This window comes from Nilaparvata lugens, chromosome X, assembly GCF_014356525.2.
Source record: "Nilaparvata lugens isolate BPH chromosome X, ASM1435652v1, whole genome shotgun sequence".
In the NCBI taxonomy this organism is placed as follows: domain Eukaryota; kingdom Metazoa; phylum Arthropoda; class Insecta; order Hemiptera; family Delphacidae; genus Nilaparvata; species Nilaparvata lugens.
The window spans coordinates 52320643-52344868 of NC_052518.1; the positions used below are offsets into that span (position 1 = coordinate 52320643).

General features: G+C 35.3%; 1 protein-coding gene across 8 annotated transcripts in view; it reads left to right on the top strand.

Annotated features, from left to right (window-relative positions):
• LOC111056735 (protein son of sevenless) overlaps positions 1-24226 on the top strand; it is a 482488-nt gene that overhangs the window by 354768 nt on the left and 103494 nt on the right. For all 8 annotated transcript variants that reach the window (XM_039443299.1, XM_039443301.1, XM_039443300.1 and 5 more), the window contains 2 exons: positions 2012-2318; positions 12054-12209. In XM_039443299.1, the coding sequence (XP_039299233.1) occupies positions 2012-2318; positions 12054-12209 (463 nt within the window). The remainder of the gene's footprint in view (positions 1-2011; positions 2319-12053; positions 12210-24226) is intronic.

Genomic DNA, 24226 nt, shown 5'->3' on the forward strand with positions numbered 1-24226 from the left:
GAATGAAGTGTAGTACGATGAAATCTGAGCATTGTGTCAAAAGTTATGTGTTTGAAATGTTGATCCTTGAGGTGTCCTTAAGCGCGCCTCTCCACTAGGAAATACTGAAATGAAGTGTATCTTACGGGTGATTCTCATAGAACATAATCTCAAGAACTCATGTCGTTGTGCGAAATATCAATGTGAGGACAATGTAGTTGGTGATGATGCTTGAAGCTGAAAATTGGGTGTTTTTCACGATACAAGGAGCATTGTTGTCAGGTGTACCTGGAATATAAAATAGATCGCTATACCTGATCTCAGATTGTAGAGCACAAAAAGAGCTTCTAAAGTGACTACAATTTTATCTGGAGCTATTGTTCCAATATTTCAACAGTTACTAACTGGAATCACAGCAATTTTGGAATTGTGGTATTCAAGTAACAGTCTTTCGAATAATTGAAGTCAGGTTGGGACTAGAAAGATACATCAACTCTAGTTCACAAGATTTGTCATCTTCATGGTTTAGTCTGAAACCTCTAGGGATATCCTTGAGGATTCGGTCTTGAAATTTCACCCTAAGCTAATTTTAGCAATCATTGATACTCATATCGTATTCATTCAATACCTGACAGATTTTTTAGGAAATGAAAATGGATTAAGTTTTTTTATATGGATAACTGCACTCCTTACAATACGAGTACCTCTTTTCCAGAGGATTAATTAGTGTTGAACACATGTTGAGGAAATAATTATTGTAGTAAGAAAAAACTCTTTCTTCCTAAGAAACGAAGAATCCGACCTCTTATTCAATTCTAAATAACTAACTATCTAACCTTGACACGGGCCACAGAAGTAATGTAAATCTTCAAGAGTATCCAACAGTCTCACATAAAAATACAGAGAGCCTGATTGAAAAATGAAAATAGCAATTTGCAGGAAATCAAAACTTATGCGAAATCTTTCACAAGAGTGATCTATATTCACAAAAAACACTAAACATAAAACTACACTAAATATGAAAGAGATAATGATTGTAATTCTGTTACTATTGCTTATTGCTCTCAAGATAATCCTCTTCAAACAAAAAAAAAAAAAAAACTTGTATCAAATTAAAAAATTAGAATTGTTTTTACTTTTTAGTTGGAAAAACATCGGATGACCGATGTCTAGGTAAAACCATCGATAAGTGAAAAACATCGAACAGTAAACATCGATGTTAAAAACATCGATGTTTGATGTTGAAACATCGATGTATCAATACCCATCCCTAATATATATATATATTATATATATATATATATATATATATATATATATATATATCAAGTTCAAATGGAAACAATATATCAAACAAACAATCAATCAATAAAACAAACAATTGAAATATATATTATATATTACTTTAAATTAAAAATTGACTGAAATTTACTTTAAATAAATAAATATAAATACAGGGTGTTTCAGAAGTAGTGTCGAACATTTTAGGGTATTGTTCCTGGATGATAGGAGACTACAATTGTCATATTTGAAGTGTCCAAAATTCAGCGTTTATCCTCATAGCTGCTATTTTGTTTTTGTCACTTGTGAATTTTTATCTCAAGAACGAAATGTTTTATTGAACTGAAGTTTGGCATGAATATTTGGAAATATTTATATATTTGGGGAAATACTGAAGTCCTTTCAAGGTAAGATTTTTAGACTGTAACTGGACCTCTGTACCTAATTTGAACATTTTCTGTCAGTTTGGTAAAATTTGAACCTGTATATCAGATTTGAATAAATATTTTCCATAAATAATTGAAAAAATGGACCAAAAAATCCATAGGTTCAATGATATATTAGATTCAATAAGTGATAGAAACTTGGGTCATAGCCAAAATTAAATAAAAACACACATATGTTGTCATATTCTACACAGTTCTATTCGGTACACGACCATGGTTTCGTGACCACACAGGTCACATTTTCAAGTTGACAATGACTCAGTCGAATTTTTAGGTCTTAACCTTCAAATTGTTTCGATTTGCAGGCAGCTGAATTCGACGTGTATGGAAAGTACGCAAAAGACATGGTCCAGTCGAGGTGCAGGGATGCTCTGATGCGATTGGTGAACAAGCCAGAGGTGTCAAATTCGTTGCAGTCAGCCGGGCATGGCTTCAGGGAAGCGGTCAAGTACTATCTGCCCAAACTACTGTTGGCACCCATCTGGCACTGCTTCTTGTACTTCGAGTACATCAAGATCCTGCTCGACAAAACTCCTTCGGTTGAGGATCGCGAAAGTCTCGAGCAGGTGGAGGGTCTTCTCAGGCCGCTACAGATGGAGTTAACCAGCACAGGTTAGTAAGCGTGGATTAGGTTAGGTTAGAATAGAAAACACATTTTTATTTGGTGATGTGGCTAGTAAGGTTTGGTAGAGCTTTAATCAAATAAAATTGAACATGACTTTCTACTAGTAACGGATCAACAACATTTGATATTTATGAATGAATCAATGACAACGAAAACATATGGTTTATCATATCATTCTACCCGGCTAGATTTTCGTGTTATCTTAGGGGCAAGATGACGGAGCGACACAGTGGACTCTTGTCCATCAGGGCGACGAATGTGAGCATACTCTGGGTTTGCCTCAATCAATTCAACTTCTTCTACTGATGAATCTTGCTTTGAATTTCGGTTCATTTTCTTCAGCCAAACTGGTCCTGGGCTCATTAGCCAAGATGGTAGTGACTGTCCATTTGTTGAGGATCTCATGTGTAGGAACATTCGTTCATGAAGGGTGCAATTTGTTGTAGTACACAAAAGAGATCGAATAGAGTGAAGTGCATCAGGCAACACTTCCTCCCATCGATTTGAATCAAGTCCTCGTGATCTTAGAGCTAGTGTTATTGCTTTCCATATAATTTCATTATATCGCTCTACTTGACCATTCCCTCTCGGATTGTAAGGCGTTGATCTACTAGTTGCTATCCCTTTTGAGCCAAGAAAGCTCTTCAACTCAGTTGACATGAAGGATGTTCCTCTGTCTGTGTGAATATAGCTTGGAAGGCCAAACATTGATATTAATGAGACCAGGCAATTTATGACTGTTCTCGCAGTCATGTCTGGACAAGGAAATACAAAAGGGAATCTTGAGTACTCATCAACCATCACCAGTAGGTATTTATTTCTTGTTTTTGATTGTACGGGTCCTTTGAAGTCCATATTAATTCGTTCAAAAGGTTTTGTTGCCTTTATGAGATTTCCTTTTGTCTTCATATACTGTGGTTTTATTTCAGAGCAAATTGCACAATTGGAGCAAATTTTCCTTACATCATCTACAGTATAGGGGAGATTTTTCATTCTGAGCCAGTGGTAGAAACGAGTTACACCAGGGTGACAAAGTTCATCATGGTATTTTGCCAAAGCTGAGTTCAATGTTGAACAACCAGCTGTAATACATATACGAGAGAGTGCATCAGCTGGTGCATTTTCTTTTCCAGGTCTGTAGACTATGTTGAATTTGTATTCAGATAATTCTAGGCGCCACCTTTGTATCTTTTCATTTTTTATTTTTCTATTGTGTTGAGTGCCAAACATGAATGTGACTGATTTTTGGTCAGTGATCAAAGTGAATTGTTTTCGTAGTAAATAGTGTCTCCATTTTCTTATAGACTCTACAATGGCATAGGCTTCTTTCTCAACAGCTGAATGCCTGGTTTCACTTTGGGACAAAGTTCGTGAGAAAAAGGCTACTGGTCGAGAATTTTGTGTTAATGTTGCACCAATTGCAAAATCTGATGCATCTGTCTCAATTATGAATGGTACATTTTCATCAACAAAGAGCAGTACTGCGGAAGCAATTTCACTTTTCAACAATTCCAAAGTTTCCATCTGATCTTGAGATAGAGCGAATTTCTGTATGTGGACAAGGGGGTGAATCTTTTGAGAAAAGTTTTTAATCCATCGGGAGTAATGAGCCAGTAATCCCATGAGTCGTTTCATTTCTTTAGCATTCCTTGGGGGTGGAAAGTTCATGAGTGGTGCAAGGCGTTCTGGGTCAGGTTTAATTTCTCCATGTTTTATCTCATACCCAAGGAACTTCAATGATTTTTTTGAAAATTTACATTTTTCTTCATTTATAGTCAAGCCATACAATTCAATTACTTGTTGAAATTTCTTAAGATTTCTGTCATGTTCTTCTTGATCTGAACCGCAAATGACAACATCATCCAAATAGGCAAAGCAGTCGTTCAAATTCTCTCTTTCTATAAGTCCGTTTATTGTACGTTGGAAGGCAGCTACTCCATTGGTTACTCCGAATGGTATTCGTTTGAACTGATAAAGTTTTCGGCCTACTTCAAAGGCAGTGTAATGTCGTTCATTCTCAAGAATCGGTATTTGATGGTAAGCTGACTTGAAATCTACAGTACTAAAAATGTTGTACTTGGCAATTGTGTTTACAAGATCTTCGATCAATAGGAGAGGGTATGCGTCTAAATTTGTGAATTTATTAATAGTCTGTGAATAGTCTATGACCATTCGTTTCTTCTGTCCATTGGTTACAATGAAAGGCTGGGCACGCCAACTGGACTGGCTTTCCTCAATTATTCCTTCTGTAAGGGGGCGATTGACCTCATTCTTCATGAATTCATAGTCATCTTGTGGGTGTCTTCTGGATCGGGTAGTTATTGGGTGGCAATCGGGAGTCAAGTCATTGAAAAGGGAACATGGTTTTATCATGGCCTCCACCAAGAGGCAATCTTTCAAGGGTGGTGTGGTTGTAGAATTATTATCTATTACAAGAGGCTGTTTATTACCATTGAATGCTAAACTTATTGTATATTTATTTACTTATTGAAATAAGTAAACTCTTCATTTGTAGAGCTTTAATCAAATAAAATTGAACATGACTTTCTACTAGTAACGGATCAACAACATTTGATATTTATGAATGAATCAATGACAACGAAAACATATGGTTTATCATATCATTCTACCCGGCTAGATTTTCGTGTTATCTTAGGGGCAAGATGACGGAGCGACACAGTGGACTCTTGTCCATCAGGGCGACGAATGTGAGCATACTCTGGGTTTGCCTCAATCAATTCAACTTCTTCTACTGATGAATCTTGCTTTGAATTTCGGTTCATTTTCTTCAGCCAAACTGGTCCTGGGCTCATTAGCCAAGATGGTAGTGACTGTCCATTTGTTGAGGATCTCATGTGTAGGAACATTCGTTCATGAGGGGTGCAATTTGTTGTAGTACACAAAAGAGATCGAATAGAGTGAAGTGCATCAGGCAACACTTCCTCCCATCGATTTGAATCAAGTCCTCGTGATCTTGAAGCTAGTGTTATTGCTTTCCATATAATTCCATTATATCGCTCTACTTGACCATTCCCTCTCGGATTGTAAGGCGTTGATCTACTAGTTGCTATCCCTTTTGAGCCAAGAAAGCTCTTCAACTCAGTTGACATGAAGGATGTTCCTCTGTCTGTGTGAATATAGCTTGGAAGGCCAAACATTGATATTAATGAGACCAGGCAATTTATGACTGTTCTCGCAGTCATGTCTGGACAAGGAAATACAAAAGGGAATCTTGAGTACTCATCAACCATCACCAGTAGGTATTTATTTCTTGTTTTTGATTGTACGGGTCCTTTGAAGTCCATATTAATTCGTTCAAAAGTTTTGTTGCCTTTATGAGATTTCCTTTTGTCTTCATATACTGTGGTTTTATTTCAGAGCAAATTGCACAATTGGAGCAAATTTTCCTTACATCATCTACAGTATAGGGGAGATTTTTCATTCTGAGCCAGTGGTAGAAACGAGTTACACCAGGGTGACAAAGTTCATCATGGTATTTTGCCAAAGCTGAGTTCAATGTTGAACAACCAGCTGTAATACATATACGAGAGAGTGCATCAGCTGGTGCATTTTCTTTTCCAGGTCTGTAGACTATGTTGAATTTGTATTCAGATAATTCTAGGCGCCACCTTTGTATCTTTTCATTTTTTATTTTTCTATTGTGTTGAGTGCCAAACATGAATGTGACTGATTTTTGGTCAGTGATCAAAGTGAATTGTTTTCGTAGTAAATAGTGTCTATATTTTCTTATAGACTCCACAATGGCATAGGCTTCTTTCTCAACAGCTGAATGCCTGGTTTCACTTTGGGACAAAGTTCGTGAGAAAAAGGCTACTGGTCGAGAATTTTGTGTTAATGTTGCACCAATTGCAAAATCTGATGCATCTGTCTCAATTATGAATGGTACATTTTCATCAACAAAGAGCAGTACCGTGGAAGCAATTTCATTTTTCAACAATTCCAAAGTTTCCATCTGATCTTGAGATAGAGGGAATTTCTGTATGTGGACAAGGGGGTGGATCTTTTGAGAAAAGTTTTTAATCCATCGGGAGTAATGAGCCAGTAATCCCATGAGTCGTTTCATTTCTTTAGCATTTCTTGGGGGTGGAAAGTTCATGAGTGGTGCAAGGCGTTCTGGGTCAGGTTTAATTTCTCCATGTTTTATCTCATACCCAAGGAACTTCAATGATTTTTTTGAAAATTTACATTTTTCTTCATTTATAGTCAAGCCATACAATTCAATTACTTGTTGAAATTTCTTAAGATTTCTGTCATGTTCTTCTTGATCTGAACCGCAAATGACAACATCATCCAAATAGGCAAAGCAGTCGTTCAAATTCTCTCTTTCTATAAGTCCGTTTATTGTACGTTGGAAGGCAGCTACTCCATTGGTTACTCCGAATGGTATTCGTTTGAACTGATAAAGTTTTCGGCCTACTTCAAAGGCAGTGTAATGTCGTTCATTCTCAAGAATCGGTATTTGATGGTAAGCTGACTTGAAATCTACAGTACTAAAAATGTTGTACTTGGCAATTGTGTTTACAAGATCTTCGATCAATAGGAGAGGGTATGCGTCTAAATTTGTGAATTTATTAATAGTCTGTGAATAGTCTATGACCATTCGTTTCTTCTGTCCATTGGTTACAATGAAAGGCTGGGCACGCCAACTGGACTGGCTTTCCTCAATTATTCCTCCTGTAAGGAGGCGATTGACCTCATTCTTCATGAATTCATAGTCATCTTGTGGGTGTCTTCTGGATCGGGTAGTTAGTTATTGGGTGGCAATCGGGAGTCAAGTCATTGAAAAGGGAACATGGTTTTATCATGGCCTCCACCAAGAGGCAATCTTTCAAGGGTGGTGTGGTTGTAGAATTATTATCTATTACAAGAGGCTGTTTATTACCATTGAATGCTAAACTTATTGTATACTTATTTACTTATTGAAATAAGTAAACTCTTCATTTGTAGAGCTTTAATCAAATAAAATTGAACATGACTTTCTACTAGTAACGGATCAACAACATTTGATATTTATGAATGAATCAATGACAACGAAAACATATGGTTTATCATATCATTCTACCCGGCTAGATTTTCGTGTTATCTTAGGGGCAAGATGACGGAGCGACACAGTGGACTCTTGTCCATCAGGGCGACGAATGTGAGCATACTCTGGGTTTGCCTCAATCAATTCAACTTCTTCTACTGATGAATCTTGCTTTGAATTTCGGTTCATTTTCTTCAGCCAAACTGGTCCTGGGCTCATTAGCCAAGATGGTAGTGACTGTCCATTTGTTGAGGATCTCATGTGTAGGAACATTCGTTCATGAGGGGTGCAATTTGTTGTAGTACACAAAAGAGATCGAATAGAGTGAAGTGCATCAGGCAACAGTTCCTCCCATCGATTTGAATCAAGTCCTCGTGATCTTGAAGCTAGTGTTATTGCTTTCCATATAATTCCATTATATCGCTCTACTTGACCATTCCCTCTCGGATTGTAAGGCGTTGATCTACTAGTTGCTATCCCTTTTGAGCCAAGAAAGCTCTTCAACTCAGTTGACATGAAGGATGTTCCTCTGTCTGTGTGAATATAGCTTGGAAGGCCAAACATTGATATTAATGAGACCAGGCAATTTATGACTGTTCTCGCAGTCATGTCTGGACAAGGAAATACAAAAGGGAATCTTGAGTACTCATCAACCATCACCAGTAGGTATTTATTTCTTGTTTTTGATTGTACGGGTCCTTTGAAGTCCATATTAATTCGTTCAAAAGGTTTTGTTGCCTTTATGAGATTTCCTTTTGTCTTCATATACTGTGGTTTTATTTCAGAGCAAATTGCACAATTGGAGCAAATTTTCCTTACATCATCTACAGTATAGGGGAGATTTTTCATTCTGAGCCAGTGGTAGAAACGAGTTACACCAGGGTGACAAAGTTCATCATGGTATTTTGCCAAAGCTGAGTTCAATGTTGAACAACCAGCTGTAATACATATACGAGAGAGTGCATCAGCTGGTGCATTTTCTTTTCCAGGTCTGTAGACTATGTTGAATTTGTATTCAGATAATTCTAGGCGCCACCTTTGTATCTTTTCATTTTTTATTTTTCTATTGTGTTGAGTGCCAAACATGAATGTGACTGATTTTTGGTCAGTGATCAAAGTGAATTGTTTTCGTAGTAAATAGTGTCTATATTTTCTTATAGACTCCACAATGGCATAGGCTTCTTTCTCAACAGCTGAATGCCTGGTTTCACTTTGGGACAAAGTTCGTGAGAAAAAGGCTACTGGTCGAGAATTTTGTGTTAATGTTGCACTAATTGCAAAATCTGATGCATCTGTCTCAATTATGAATGGTACTTTTTCATCAACAAAGAGCAGTACCGCGGAAGCAATTTCATTTTTCAACAATTCCAAAGTTTCCATCTGATCTTGAGATAGAGGGAATTTCTGTATGTGGACAAGGGGGTGAATCTTTTGAGAAAAGTTTTTAATCCATCGGGAGTAATGAGCCAGTAATCCCATGAGTCGTTTCATTTCTATAGCATTTCTTGGGGGTGGAAAGTTCATGAGTGGTGCAAGGCGTTCTGGGTCAGGTTTAATTTCTCCATGTTTTATCTCATACCCAAGGAATTTCAATGATTTTTTTGAAAATTTACATTTTTCTTCATTTATAGTCAAGCCATACAATTCAATTACTTGTTGAAATTTCTTAAGATTTCTGTCATGTTCTTCTTGATCTGAACCGCAAATGACAACATCATCCAAATAGGCAAAGCAGTCGTTCAAATTCTCTCTTTCTATAAGTCCGTTTATTGTACGTTGGAAGGCAGCTACTCCATTGGTTACTCCGAATGGTATTCGTTTGAACTGATAAAGTTTTCGGCCTACTTCAAAGGCAGTGTAATGTCGTTCATTCTCAAGAATCGGTATTTGATGGTAAGCTGACTTGAAATCTACAGTACTAAAAATGTTGTACTTGGCAATTGTGTTTACAAGATCTTCGATCAATGGGAGAGGGTATGCGTCTAAATTTGTGAATTTATTAATAGTCTGTGAATAGTCTATGACCATTCGTTTCTTCTGTCCATTGGTTACAATGGGCACGCCAACTGGACTGGCTTTCCTCAATTATTCCTTCTGTAAGGAGGCGATTGACTTCATTCTTCATGAATTCATAGTCATCTTGTGGGTGTCTTCTGGATCGGGTAGTTATTGGGTGGCAATCGGGAGTCAAGTCATTGAAAAGGGAACATGGTTTTATCATGGCCTCCACCAAGAGGCAATCTTTCAAGGGTGGTGTGGTTGTAGAATTATTATCTATTACAAGAGGCTGTTTATTACCATTGAATGCTAAACTTATTGTAGAGTGATTCATCAAAAAATCGTGACCAAGTATCACATTGCAACAGCATTCTTTTAATACCAAGAGTTTAATATTGTTGTATTCATTTCCTTTGTACACAATATTGCTATAAACACATGCTTTTGTAGCGGTGTTATGTTGAACAGATGCAAATCTTATAAAACAAGAATCTGATGCAGTTTTAAATTTATTTGTTTTTGCAAATTTTTCATCAATAAAACTGGCAACACTTCCGGTATCAATAAGAGCTGGTGTATTTATTCCATTCACCGAAACAATAATTGTAGCTTATTTAGATTCACCCCCTTGTCCACATACAGAAATTCCCTCTATCTCAAGATCTGATGGAAACTTTGGAATTGTTGAAAAATGAAATTGCTTCCGCGGTACTGCTCTTTGTTGATGAAAATGTACCATTCATAATTGAGACAGATGCATCAGATTTTGCAATTGGTGCAACATTAACACAAAATTCTCGACCAGTAGCCTTTTTCTCACGAACTTTGTCCCAAAGTGAAACCAGGCATTCAGCTGTTGAGAAAGAAGCCTATGCCATTGTGGAGTCTATAAGAAAATGGAGACACTATTTACTACGAAAACAATTCACTTTGATCACTGACCAAAAATCAGTCACATTCATGTTTGGCACTCAACACAATAGAAAAATAAAAAATGAAAAGATACAAAGGTGGCGCCTAGAATTATCTGAATACAAATTCAACATAGTCTACAGACCTGGAAAAGAAAATGCACCAGCTGATGCACTCTCTCGTATATGTATTACAGCTGGTTGTTCAACATTGAACTCAGCTTTGGCAAAATACCATGATGAACTTTGTCACCCTGGTGTAACTCGTTTCTACCACTGGCTCAGAATGAAAAATCTCCCCTATACTGTAGATGATGTAAGGAAAATTTGCTCCAATTGTGCAATTTGCTCTGAAATAAAACCACAGTATATGAAGACAAAAGGAAATCTCATAAAGGCAACAAAACCTTTTGAACGAATTAATATGGACTTCAAAGGACCCGTACAATCAAAAACAAGAAATAAATACCTACTGGTGATGGTTGATGAGTACTCAAGATTCCCTTTTGTATTTCCTTGTCCAGACATGACTGCGAGAACAGTCATAAATTGCCTGGTCTCATTAATATCAATGTTTGGCCTTCCAAGCTATATTCACACAGACAGAGGAACATCCTTCATGTCAACTGAGTTGAAGAGCTTTCTTGGCTCAAAAGGGATAGCAACTAGTAGATCAACGCCTTACAATCCGAGAGGGAATGGTCAAGTAGAGCGATATAATGGAATTATATGGAAAGCAATAACACTAGCTTCAAGATCACGAGGACTTGATTCAAATCGATGGGATTAGAGTGCACTTCACTCTATTCGATCTCTTTTGTGTATTACAACAAATTGCACCCCTCATGAACGAATGTTCCTACACATGAGATCCTCAACAAATGGACAGTCACTACCATCTTGGCTAATGAGCCCAGGACCAGTTTGGCTGAAGAAAATGAACCGAAATTCAAAGCAAGATTCATCAGTAGAAGAAGTTGAATTGATTGAGGCAAACCCAGAGTATGCTCACATTCGTCGCCCTGATGGACAAGAGTCCACTGTGTCGCTCCGTCATCTTGCCCCTAAGATAACACGAAAATCTAGCCGGGTAGAATGATATGATAAACCATATGTTTTCGTTGTCATTGATTCATTCATAAATATCAAATGTTGTTGATCCGTTACTAGTAGAAAGTCATGTTCAATTTTATTTGATTAAAACTCTACAAATGAAGAGTTTACTTATTTCAATAAGTAAATAAGTATACAATAAGTTTAGCATTCAATGGTAATAAACAGCCTCTTGTAATAGATAATAATTCTACAACCACACCACCCTTGAAAGATTGCCTCTTGGTGGAGGCCATGATAAAACCATGTTCCCTTTTCAATGACTTGACTCCCGATTGCCACCCAATAACTACCCGATCCAGAAGACACCCACAAGATGACTATGAATTCATGAAGAATGAGGTCAATCGCCTCCTTACAGAAGGAATAATTGAGGAAAGCCAGTCCAGTTGGCGTGCCCAGCCTTTCATTGTAACCAATGGACAGAAGAAACGAATGGTCATAGACTATTCACAGACTATTAATAAATTCACAAATTTAGACGCATACCCTTAGATATCAAACTAGAATCCAGTGACTAGCAACTATTCATAGGTTCTATCTATACAAATAAGATTACTCAGCTGACTCGAATCCTTGCATACGCTTGAAAATTACTTAAACTAGCAATTGCTAGCTTTTATTCAAATTACCTATTATGTATGTTTGTTCAGTGGCACACCTGTCAAAGAGGGAATCGCTGCAAAGGATCAGGATGCACGGCCAGGCGAGGCGGCAGGCGGCGGTTGAAAAAACCAACGAGTTGCAGAAAACTATTGAGGGATCTGAGGTGAAGGAGATCAGTCAATGCTGCAACGAGCTCATTCGAGGTATTATTTTTTTGATACAATCTCACCATGCTGAGACTCATTCGCCTTTTCAATATCATTAGAAGCACGTGCAAATTCAGCTAAACAGAAGAAATATACTGTACTTCAAAAAATCAGAGAAATTTAAACAGTTTTACAATTTACTAGAGCAGTGGTTCTCAAACTTTTTACTTAGAGACCCCCCCCCTGCATAATTCAGCTGTAAGCCAGGCCCCCCTACACGTATAAGTGTAGACCACTATTACATATTTTATGTATATGTACTTACATATTTTACACTCAATATTTATTTAGTTGAGTTTTGCACATTCTATATATAACCCACTGGGACAATATTTTCAATCACAATAAAACAACAAATTCTATACAACAATTATAATTTATTCAGATACTATAGCTACTATAGTACATAGTTGTTATTTTTGTTTCTCATAGCAATTAACAATTAATAAAAAGAGCTTTAGTGTAAAGAATGAGCTTGTTTTTTGCACAGTGTTTGTTGAAACGTGGTCTCAACTCTGATAACGCTACTCTAAGTTCCTAGGTGAGCAAAAATTACACATTTGTAATTTAAAAAGTAGAAAGATTGCTCATCGTAATTATTTTAGAAGTAAATTTAAATAATTCTCCAACCAAGCTTTACGCCCCTCCCCCCGAGCATTCATCACGCCCCTCTTGGGGGTCGCGCCCCACACTTAATATACCCTATATTGAGTATAATAGTATACTCGCGCTTTGCGCTCGGCAGGGGGCTTCGCCCCCTGCACACCCAGTAGGGTGGGTTAGCAGCCTCTGCGCTTCACGCTCCGGCTATGAGGCGGGCTCCTCCCGCCCAATTGTTTTTTATGACTGTATAGTGTTGGGTAGCAGCCTCTGTGCTCCAGCTGGGAGGCGGGCTTCGCCCGCCCAATCGTCTTTTATGACTGTAGAATGTAGAATGTTAGGTAGCAGCCTCCGTGCTTCGCTACCACCCTCTACATAGAAAGCCTGTTCACTGGTTTGTGACGTCAGTGTCATGGCGGACATGGTAGTCTTTGGATGTTGAATGTGGATGGATTGTTTACCATCGGCTCTTAGAACAACCCGAGTACATATAAGTGTTTACGAATTTTTTTAACTGTTTGATAATACTTATTTTTCTTTTTAAAATATGCCGTTTCGGTGCTGCGTACCAAACTGTAGAGGTAATTATGATAATGGGCCAAAAGTTAACGTTTTCAAGTTTCCTTCTGATGAAGTTTTGAAGCAGAAGTGGATTTCGTCTATACACCGTGATGCTTTCATACCCTCACAAACTTCAAGAGTAAGTAATTATTATCTTTCTATGTATGTATCTATATCTTTTCAATAAAGTAGCTAGTAGCTACAGAAGATTCACTACTAGTATTAGTAATAAGTTGTGGTTACCGATCATTATAGGTTATGTAGGTAGGTTCACTAAACAGAGTAGGCTAAGATGAGTCAATCAAAACTTGAAACACAGTTTGATATTCTCACATTCTGTAGGCTACTGTATAAAATTATTTATATTTTATAGTAATCTACTTTGAAATAACAATGAGTTATGTAAGATAAATAACTAAACAGCATAGACCTCTGGGCTACTTCCTGCATCCAAGACATTATTCAACTGAGAACCAACTTAATTGATATAGTTTTTGCTGTTTTCATAATAGATATAGTTTGATACAGTTTATATAATTGATAAGGAGTGGAGAAAACTCAATTCACCTGAAGCCACTGTAATGCTATTAGTAGCATTAGCTTACTCATTTTGAATGAGAAATCAGTGCTGCAGGTGGGGAAAACCACTAGAAGATCAGAGTTTTTGCTGTTATTTTTTCAATAAGATTGAGTTATGCATACAAGCAGAGACTAGCTAATAACTAAAGCTTTAGTAGGTACCGGCACCTTATCTGTGATACAAGGTACTGACATTTTATTATGAGCTGCATTACTCTGTCTTATAATGAAATTGAAAAAAACAACTTTTTGAACCCTTTCTCTAGAAGTGTTTTTTCCTTGTCATGAAGGATTTTGAACTCATCTGAACTGATTTAATTTGTTTCAGGTTTGTCATCTCCATTTCAAACAAGATGAGGTCCTCTGGCAAACTGAGTTATATGATGAGAAGTCTGGACAGAAACTCATAGCACCACTGAAATTTCCCAGACTTAAATGTGGTGCAGTACCTTCTGTGCTTACCGGTTGCCCATCATATTTGAACAAATATGAAAAATCTCGTGAGGCACCAGCAGAGAAGAAGATTCGACTGGAGTCTTCCCAACTTGAAGCAGCTATAGAAGCAAGTTTGGCTTCTGAGAGGGAGTACCAGGAGAAATTTTGTTTTACAAATCTGAGTGAGTTATTATCACTTTTAAAAAACGTAGAAATTCCTCAAAAATGGTCATTCATACATTTGAACTCTAATTCTATTTGTATTTTCAAAGTTTCTGAAAATCCAGCCCCATTCATACATTTTTCGATTGTGATTAATAGCAGCCTGCAAGTATCAATGTATGAAAGGAGCAATGAGATTAAATTGCTGGACTCAGGAGTTTTTCCTAGAGATATAAGTGACTTGAATAAATTGTTATCCATATTGGACGAATGTGATAAGTTTGAACTGTCAGAACTTTCTATGGCACATTATTTGGATTCTGCCAAGGAAAATTTGAAGTTAGTTCATGAAAAAGTAGATGAAAGTGAAAGAGATGTAGTGGGATTCATAATCCATCAATGTGAATTGATAAATGTGTCTAAATATGCAAACAAATTCAGCTCTTCATTGATGGTTTTATGTTGTCTACTGTTCACAATATCTGGACATGCCTACAAGTTTTTGAGAAATAGTGGTTATATGAGACTACCACATTCAAGTACATTAAGAAGGTTGTGCAGCAAATTTGAACTTGATCCGAAAAATGAAAAACTCCAAGGACAAAGGTTTCTGTCGTATGCCCAACAAAAGTTTAATCACTTGAGTGATAATGACAAAAATGTAGTTTTAATGATGGATGAAATTCACCTTCGTCCATACTTGGACTACAAAGGAGGCAACATATTAGGTACTTCTTTCAATGCTGAATCAGCTGCCAGTTCAGCAGTTGTTTTCATGTTGCAAAGTATAAGATCAGCATTCAGAGATGTGATTCATGTACTCCCTGTTAAAAAAATAACAGCAGCTCAACTGCACAGTGTGTTGCTTCAGATCATTGAAGGCCTTGAGAATATAGGTTACAGAGTGGTTTGTATTGCATCTGACAACAATGCTATAAATAGAAATTGTGTGAGTATGTTATCAAATGACAAGCAACTAAAAATTTTGATTGTATGGTATGAGATGTTGTGGTATTTTTCCATAATTGAAAGAATAAGACTTTGATATTGTCAATACCACTTTTATTTATTCGAAAATTAATTTATAATTCAGAACCAGGTTTCATGGTAAAACCTACCACATCTTCAGCTGAACTAATAAGTTGTTGTTATTGGAGGAACAGGAAATTCAATTTTAGGTCATGTGTTGGGATTGTATAGGGGAAGGAGAATGAAATTTGTTAGTGGGAATGGATGGATTAATGATGAAATTAAACTATGTTAATATTTGAAGAATGAAAAATTACATTTTAAATGGAAATCTAGACATCTTAATATATATATATATATAAGCTATATACATCAAATTTGGTTGGTAGCTTACTGGTGATTGTATAATCATTTATGGTTTTGAAATTCTGTCTCAATTCTAAAGGTTATAATATTATAAAATTATAAAAACAAAGGATATTATCATGAAAACAATTCATAATAATTGTGATTAGTCTAATCTAAAACACAATAAATTTATCTGTCTTATCTAATTTTTTTTTTTCCTCAATGTTACCTTTAGGTTGGTACTGGTCATGGCACCAACTTGAATATAAACTTAATTTTGAGAAATTTATCAAACTAGAATTAAATTTCACTTAACCTTATAAGGTGTTTAATGTAGTAAGGGGAGAGGGGAGAGCACTTGATAAGAAATTTGATAAAGGGGTGGGGGATCTTAGTAATTGAATTATTTTGTTCAACTTTGGGGTTGATTATTATTGCTAGTGGGAGATCATGGCCTGAAATTGAGATCCCTCTAGGGTTCAAAAGTTGAGTAATACTATATATTGGAGCTGAGTATGAACATGATATTACCCACTGCCCACTTGTTATGTTAGGTTATATTGGCCAGATCTTGTAATGGGAACTGAATTGGAATGTTATCAAATAGACAATAATTTTTTATACTTAAAACTATGAGTAGTTGTGAGCAAGTAGTATGATAATATTTTAGTTGAGATCCATTTGACTCAAGTCAAATTCTTATAAAAAATCTGAGATTATAATAATGGATATGTACACATTAATTTAAAAAAAGGAACTAATATAATTGGGTCTACCTGAACTAATTGTTATACCCTAAAATTAGATGAACAATATAATTGAGCTTATGTGGATTGTTTCATAGACTATGAAATAGAATATAACAACTATAATAAGTTCTCAAGTTGAAGGTGATGACTGTTATTGATTTGTGGAAGTTATCTACTTGTTATATATCATTAATAATTTGCTTATCCTACAATTTGCTTGGATTTTGAAAAAAAGAAGAGAAAGGTGATCCCTCTTGGGTTCAAAAGTTGAGTAATACTAGATATTGGAGCTAAGTATGAAAATGATATTACCCACTGTCCACTTGTTATGTTAGGTTATATTGGCCAGATCTTGTAATGGGAACTGAATTGGAATGTTATCAAATACACAATAATTGTTTATACTTAAAACTATGAGTAGTTGTGTTACTATGTGTAGTTGTGATAATAAAATATTATCATACTACTTGCTCACAACTACTATTTAACTTAAATCGATGAGTAGTTGTGTTACTATGTGTAGTTGTGATAATAAAATATTATCATACTACTTGCTCACAACTACTCATAGTTTTAATTATAAACAATTATTGTCTATTTGATAACATTCCAATTCAGTTCCCATTACAAGACCTGGCCAATATAACCTAACATAACAAGTGGACAGTGGGTAATATCGTTTTCATACTTAGCTCCAATATCTAGTATTACTCAACTTTTGAACCCAAGAGGGATCACCTTTCTCTTCTTTTTTTTCAAAATCTAAGCAAATTGTAGGATAAGCAAATTATTAATGATATATAACAAGTGGATAACTTCCACAAATCAATAACTTGAATATAGCTTCATCCACTACTTTGCGAAAAATGTATGACATTGGTAGTACCTCTGTGGCAAAGTATGCCTATCCTCTCACTCTCAAAGCATTGTGTCCCACCAATCTAGAGAGACAAAGTGTGGAGTTGGTACTGCAAGTTTTTAACCTAGCAGTCAGTAGCAGCAGGTTTAGAAGTTGCCAGCACCAAATTTGATTTGAGGCATGCACACTCCACTGCAGAATTTATAAAAATTATGGTGAATTGGTTCAATATTATGAATGTCAAGTCAATGTACAAGGGGCTACGCAAGCTGAATCCATTCATGGATCCAATGGTTAGCAATGATTTCAAAATTGACTTTTTGTATAAGTTTTTAGATTGGCTTGATGCTTGGAAAGCAAGGAATCTTTCCTCTGGATTTTTTACCAGAGAAACATTCCTAGTTTTAAGGCATACTAGCTATGCAGTGATAGAGTTTGCGAGGTACTGTCAAGATGAGTTAGGGATGCAATATTTATTGACTGGAAAGCTGCAAACTGATGCCCTTGAAGAACGTTCCAGCAAATACAGGCAATTAGCTGGATCACAGTACCACATATCAGTTACTCAATTATTTGAAACTGAGAAAAAATAAGAATTCAGAGTGTGTTACCACTTAAATTATATTCAACTGCCCAGGGTCGAATTGATGTAGGTCAGACTGCAGTTTCTATTGCAGATCATGATGAAACACATTCAAATTTTAGTGGTGAGGTAGAAGTCAACCAGAATGACTTGGAATCCATTACAGATTTTTTACCCTCTCTCACTTACATTGCGGGGTATTGTGCTCATGTAATTTTGAGAAAAATCAATTGCATTGAATGCAAAGAGGAATTACTGGTTGATAGGGAGTTGCCTACTAATGAGCACTTCATGTTAATTGATAGACAAGACTGTGGAGGCTTGAAATATCCATCCCAATGTGTTATAGATGTAATTTCATACACTTATATTGTTGTAAGTAAATATCTATCGACTTTTGAATCTGATTTTTAATGTGTGACAATCAAAAAGCTGTGGCATGCACAAAATCTGTCCAAGCAATTAATGACAAAGAATGTACTTTGTTTGACAGTGTCTGCATGAATGGTCGTTCAAGCTGTGCTATTACAAAAAGTATGGTAGGTGTTGCTGTGAATATTTTTTTGAAAAACTTTTGTAAAAAGGAAAATGGTCTGAGAATTTCAAAGCAATCACGCAGGATGTTGCAAACGCTGATTAATTGAAACTGATCATTACTTTTAAACATTGGAAGAATTGGGATCACATGTATATAATAATAAAATATGTGTTGTTTGAAAATTATTCAAATTACGAGTTGTAGATAAAGGTTTAAAATAGGATAGGTTCTATGACTATGAAATATTTTGAAAACATTTAATTTTCGGTAAAAAATATTGATTATTTAGATTATTATCAATAAGATTATTGATTAATTAAGATTGGAAAATTACAGATTCGTTTTTATTGGAATTTGGATCACATGTGTAATAAAATATGTGCTGTTTGAAAATCATTTAAATTACGAGTTGTAGATGCAGGTTCAAAATAGGATAGGTTCCATGACTATAAAAACTGTTGTAGATATAAAAGTTGTAGATAGGTTTGGAATAGGATACAGTAATGGTTGAATATACCATATTTATGTACACTGTACAGTATGTATAATTTCTTATTATTTAAATGATTCCTTATTTATATGCATTCAATCAACAAACATTGAAGAACTTGTATAATTTCTTATTATTTGAATGATTTCTTATTTATATACATTCATTCAATCAACAAACATTAAAGAACTTGTATAATTTCATATTATTTAAATGATTTCTTATTCATATGCATTCATTCAATCAACAAACATTAAAGAACTTGTATAATTTCTTATTATTTGCATGATTTCTTATTTATATGCATTCATTCAATCAACAAACATTAAAAAACTTTTATGTATTATAATATTGTTTTATCATTCATCACCTGATATTTTTGCTTCCAAAATCAAATTTCTTTCTCCTATCAGAGAAGAAAAACTTGAGTCATAATGGGAAGTATTTATGCCCGTTATTATTAATGCTACTTGAGACTTACTTTACTCAAGAGTGACTCGAAAAACATATACGGTATATTGAAGACCCATTTCTGTCAAGTAAGCATTAAGTAGCGTCTATGAATACAGTATTTAGAACACTGATGAGATTATATATGAAGTATATTTACCTATTTTTTGCAAAGTACAGGAGACTACAAATCAAACTTACAAGTGTAAGTTACTTCTATTAATAATAATAAAATATTTTCTTGTCAGTAGGCCACAAAGGCAAGAGACAAGGTTAACGAATGTAAAATAAATAATAAATACATTGATATAAATAAACAGTTCCTGACTCTTGTTTCAATTATGTACTGTAATTATTATAGAAAACTATGAGTTGCAGCTGTAGAAGGTATCCTGATGATGTCAATGAATTATGAAAATGAGTGTAAGTATATTCTATTATTGTCTTCTCAAATTATTTAGTGATTATTTCGTTATAGCTATGAGTTTCAAGAGCGGAAGACATAGTTCTTAGTTGTGATCTCTGTTAGATTAGTTGTAACTTACCTATTCAACAGTATGTGAGAATTAATAAAAGACACAAAGGATATGTATTTCAAAAAAAAAAAAAATGTACCTTACAATGTAAAAATCGTATGTACTCATTTTCAATATAAAACGAATGTATTACATAAATAACATCCAGATCAGGACAGTAAATTGATAAGTAAGTATATTCAATCAGCAGAGATAACAGAGGAACGATTCAGAGATCGTTAAGCCTGGTCCACACGAAACGATATGATCACAACAATTTGATTGTACCAATAATCGTTGCAATAAATTCGACATCGTCCATACGCTCCAATATAGTCAGTACCAATCAGATTGGTGCAATATATCGTTGCGTGTGGACCAGGCTTTAGGTGCAAGTGCTAAAGACTGGTTGGGAATCTGAGAATGGAAGACTACTCTCGGTGACGTCACAAACCAGTAAACAGGCTTTCTATGTAGAGGGTGGTGGCTTCGCGCTCCAGCTGGGAGGCGGGCTTCGCCCGCCCAATCGCCTTTTATGACTATATAGGGTTGGATAGCAGCCTCCGCGCTTCGTGCTCCAGCTGGGATGCGAGCTTCGCCCACACAATTGCCTTTTACGACTGTACGAGGGAGGGTAGTTTAATCAGGTTAGGAGTGTTGGGAGTAGGTTAGGTAGGGTAGGTTTGGTATGGTAGGTTAGGTAGCGAAGATTAGGTAGAGTAGTTGTCCACAATGAACCAGAATGGTTTGCTAAAAACCGTAGAATAGGAGAAATCGCTTTGAGTCTTAACATTGTTGATTCTTGGACAGAGGACCTTTTTACCTTTTTTACAAAAAAATATTATTATTCTTGGTAGTAGAAACAAAACCCAAACTTCTATGGACTCAGTGAGTCAAGTAGATTATTATAATATTTCAAAAAAAATCTTGAAATGGACGATTAAAGTTTATTGAAATAGGGAAACAGTAAGCAGACAAACAAAGGCTAGTGACCCTCCTAAAGTTGTGAAGAATGGGCTATGGTGACTAAACTCTACCAGTGTGAACGGTTGTATGCAGAAGCATTCATGTGCCATTACTATTACTCTTCTATGAAAATAGGACAGATTCTATTTTCTGGCAAGAATTTTTTATTCTTTTTCTTCTAATTTTTATTTTTCTTCTTAATTCTTAATTTCTTCTACTTCTTTTTCTTCAATAATTAGATCACAGCTGCTGGTCAGTAAACAACTTGGAATTATGCCAGGAAAGACGTGACAGTTACAAAGATCTCACACACACAAACACACACACACACTCAAACACACACATACACACACACACACACACAAACACAAACACACACAGTTTTCAATGAAAACTCAATTTCCCGGGTCACCATTTGAATTTGGTTGGAATTAAGCTATGGCTTTACACTTGAATTGGCGAGCTGAACAAAGAAGCTTCATATAAATTTTCTGTGGGAAACAAATTTAAATGTGTCCCAAATATTTGGGGGAGCACAGGAGTGCCACAGGGAAGAATTCTGGAGATTTTCCCGTAGCCTCCAGTGTAGTATGCAACAGATTGAAATGAAATGAAAAATATTTTATTCATCCAAAAACTAGTACAATAACAGGAAAATCTGTCTCTTATCATCTAAACATAGAAATGTACAGTAATAATGATGTAACAAAATGATAAGCTTCTTCTATAAGAACGAATAAAACAAAAAACGCCCCGAGGCCTAGCCTGTGTGGGGTGGTATGCATAAATCTTAAAACTAGAGCTAAGAACTACGTAGATGGGTAATTTGATGCGACCGACTGGTCTCTAAATATTACATATATACTGCTAGAATGACATAAATTAGAAGAAGCAAAGTGGACTTCACATAAATAAGCTATTATAATAGGATATACAATTATTAAAATACACTGACTACCAAATTTATCATATGAAATTATTCCTAACTCTATAAGGGGTATGATGATGAATGATGAAATCATTTTACATAAAGCAATTCCACGGGAAAGACATAAAGATACAAATACAAAGTATACGCACAATAATTCAGTGTAAGAGACCATATGCAGATATAATGACATTGAATTGCAAAGTATATCAGGTTGAGTTATATCAGGGATATGAAAAAAGTATTAGTATCCTCTAATTGCATAAGGTACTCCTTCACTTCTTTAAGAAAAGTGTGTTTATTATTCAATTATTTTAGTGTAATAGGGAGTATATTATAAAACTTTGGAGCCAAGAAGGAATAATTTTTTTCAAATAAAGTTAAATTTTTTATTCACATCCAATCGATTTCTCAAGATATAATTTAATCCAGGTCTTTCACACTTTAGTTCAGTGCTGGTGTTCAGATTTGGTGTTCAGTTTTCACAGCGAACTCATAGTTTTTGCTGAGAATTTTTTGCATTTGAAAAAACTTCAAATTTTTGATGAAAACTCAATTTCCCAGGTCGCCATTTAAATTTGATTGAAATTTAGCTATGGCTATACACTTATCTTAACGAGCTGAACAAAAAAGCTTGTAATAAATTTTTCATGTGAAACAAATTTAAATGTGTCCCAAATATTTGGGGTGGCCAGGGGTGCTGGGGGGAAAATTTTGAATGTTCTGGAGGTTTTCCCGTAGCCTCCAGTGTTGTATGTGCAACAGATTTGCTGTTCAGTTTCCACAGCAAACTCATAGTTTTGGCTGAGAATTATTGGTACTTGGGAAAACTTTAAATTTTCTATGAAAACTCAATTTCCCGGGTCGCCAGGGAGGGTAAAATTTTTGTGATTTGGAGGTTTTCCCATAGCCTCTAGTGTGTTCTCTTACTGATTTTGAGGTGAGTTTTCTGAGCTGTAATTGGCTGAGAATTTTTCGTAATTTTATGTCTTTTGCAGCTTTAATATAATAAGATATACTATACTGTATGGAAATCTTCTTCAGATCAACTATATTCCATCTTTCTTATTCATCCTATTAAAATCCTCTAGTGGAGTGGCTCTCAAAGTGTGGGGCGTGACCCCCAAGGGGGGCGTGATGAATTCTCGGGGGGGGGGGGGCGCAAAGCTTGGTTGGAAAATTATTCAAATTTACTTCTAAAATAATTACAATGAGAAATGTTTCTACTTTTTAAATTAAAAATGTGTAATTTTTACTCATCACAATATATATATATATATATATATATATATATATATATATATATATATATATATATCATCCGTATTGTCGAACATTAAACTATTTCAAGTTTATTGCCAGTAAAACTACGGTCATTTGCATCAACAGTGGTTTGATGATTCTCACGGTAGCATGGCTATATTCTCTCACATCCTTCTGGATTTGTGTAAAAGGAGCACTCAATTTTGAGTGAAAAGGCATTGAAGATATTGACTCCATTTGCGACAACTTATTCGTGTGAAACTGGGTTTTCTGCTCTAGCTGCCATGTAAAGTAAATATAGATCAAGACTGGATGTGATCCAGGAACTTAGAGTAGCGTTATCAGAGTTGACACCTCATTTCAACAAACGCTGTGCCAAAAAAACAAGCTCATCCTTCACATTAAAGCTCTTTTTATTAATTGTTAATTGCTATGAGAAACAAAAATAACAACCATGTACTATAGTAGCTATAGTATCTGAATTAATTATATTGTTTGTATAGAATTTGTTGTTTTATTATGATTAAAACTATTGTCTCATTGGGTTAAGTATAGAATTTGCAAAACTCAACTAAATAAATATTGAGTGTAAAATATGTAGGTATGTATACGTAAAACATGTAATAGTAGGCCACACTTATACGTGTAGGGGGGCCCGGCTTACATCTGAATTGTGCAGGGCGGGGCTTGAAGTAAAAAGTTTGAGAACCACTGGTTTAAAGTATAAATACATCACTATTTGAATTTTCACTACTCTATTGTGGACTCACTGATATTAAACTTCAACAAACATTCACACATCCACTTTGAATAATTAATAATTAATACTATACTATACTGATGTAACCCTACATGGATACTTATAATTTGAGCATGATTGTCAAGGTGACTGTTTTGGCAACGAACTGTTTATAAAAAAATATCATGTGAGAGTTTTATGATGAACGTTCTAAATTGATGTAGTATTTTATTTTTTATCTTGTTCATAATAGTAAACTTTTAATGAATTAAGTGTTAAT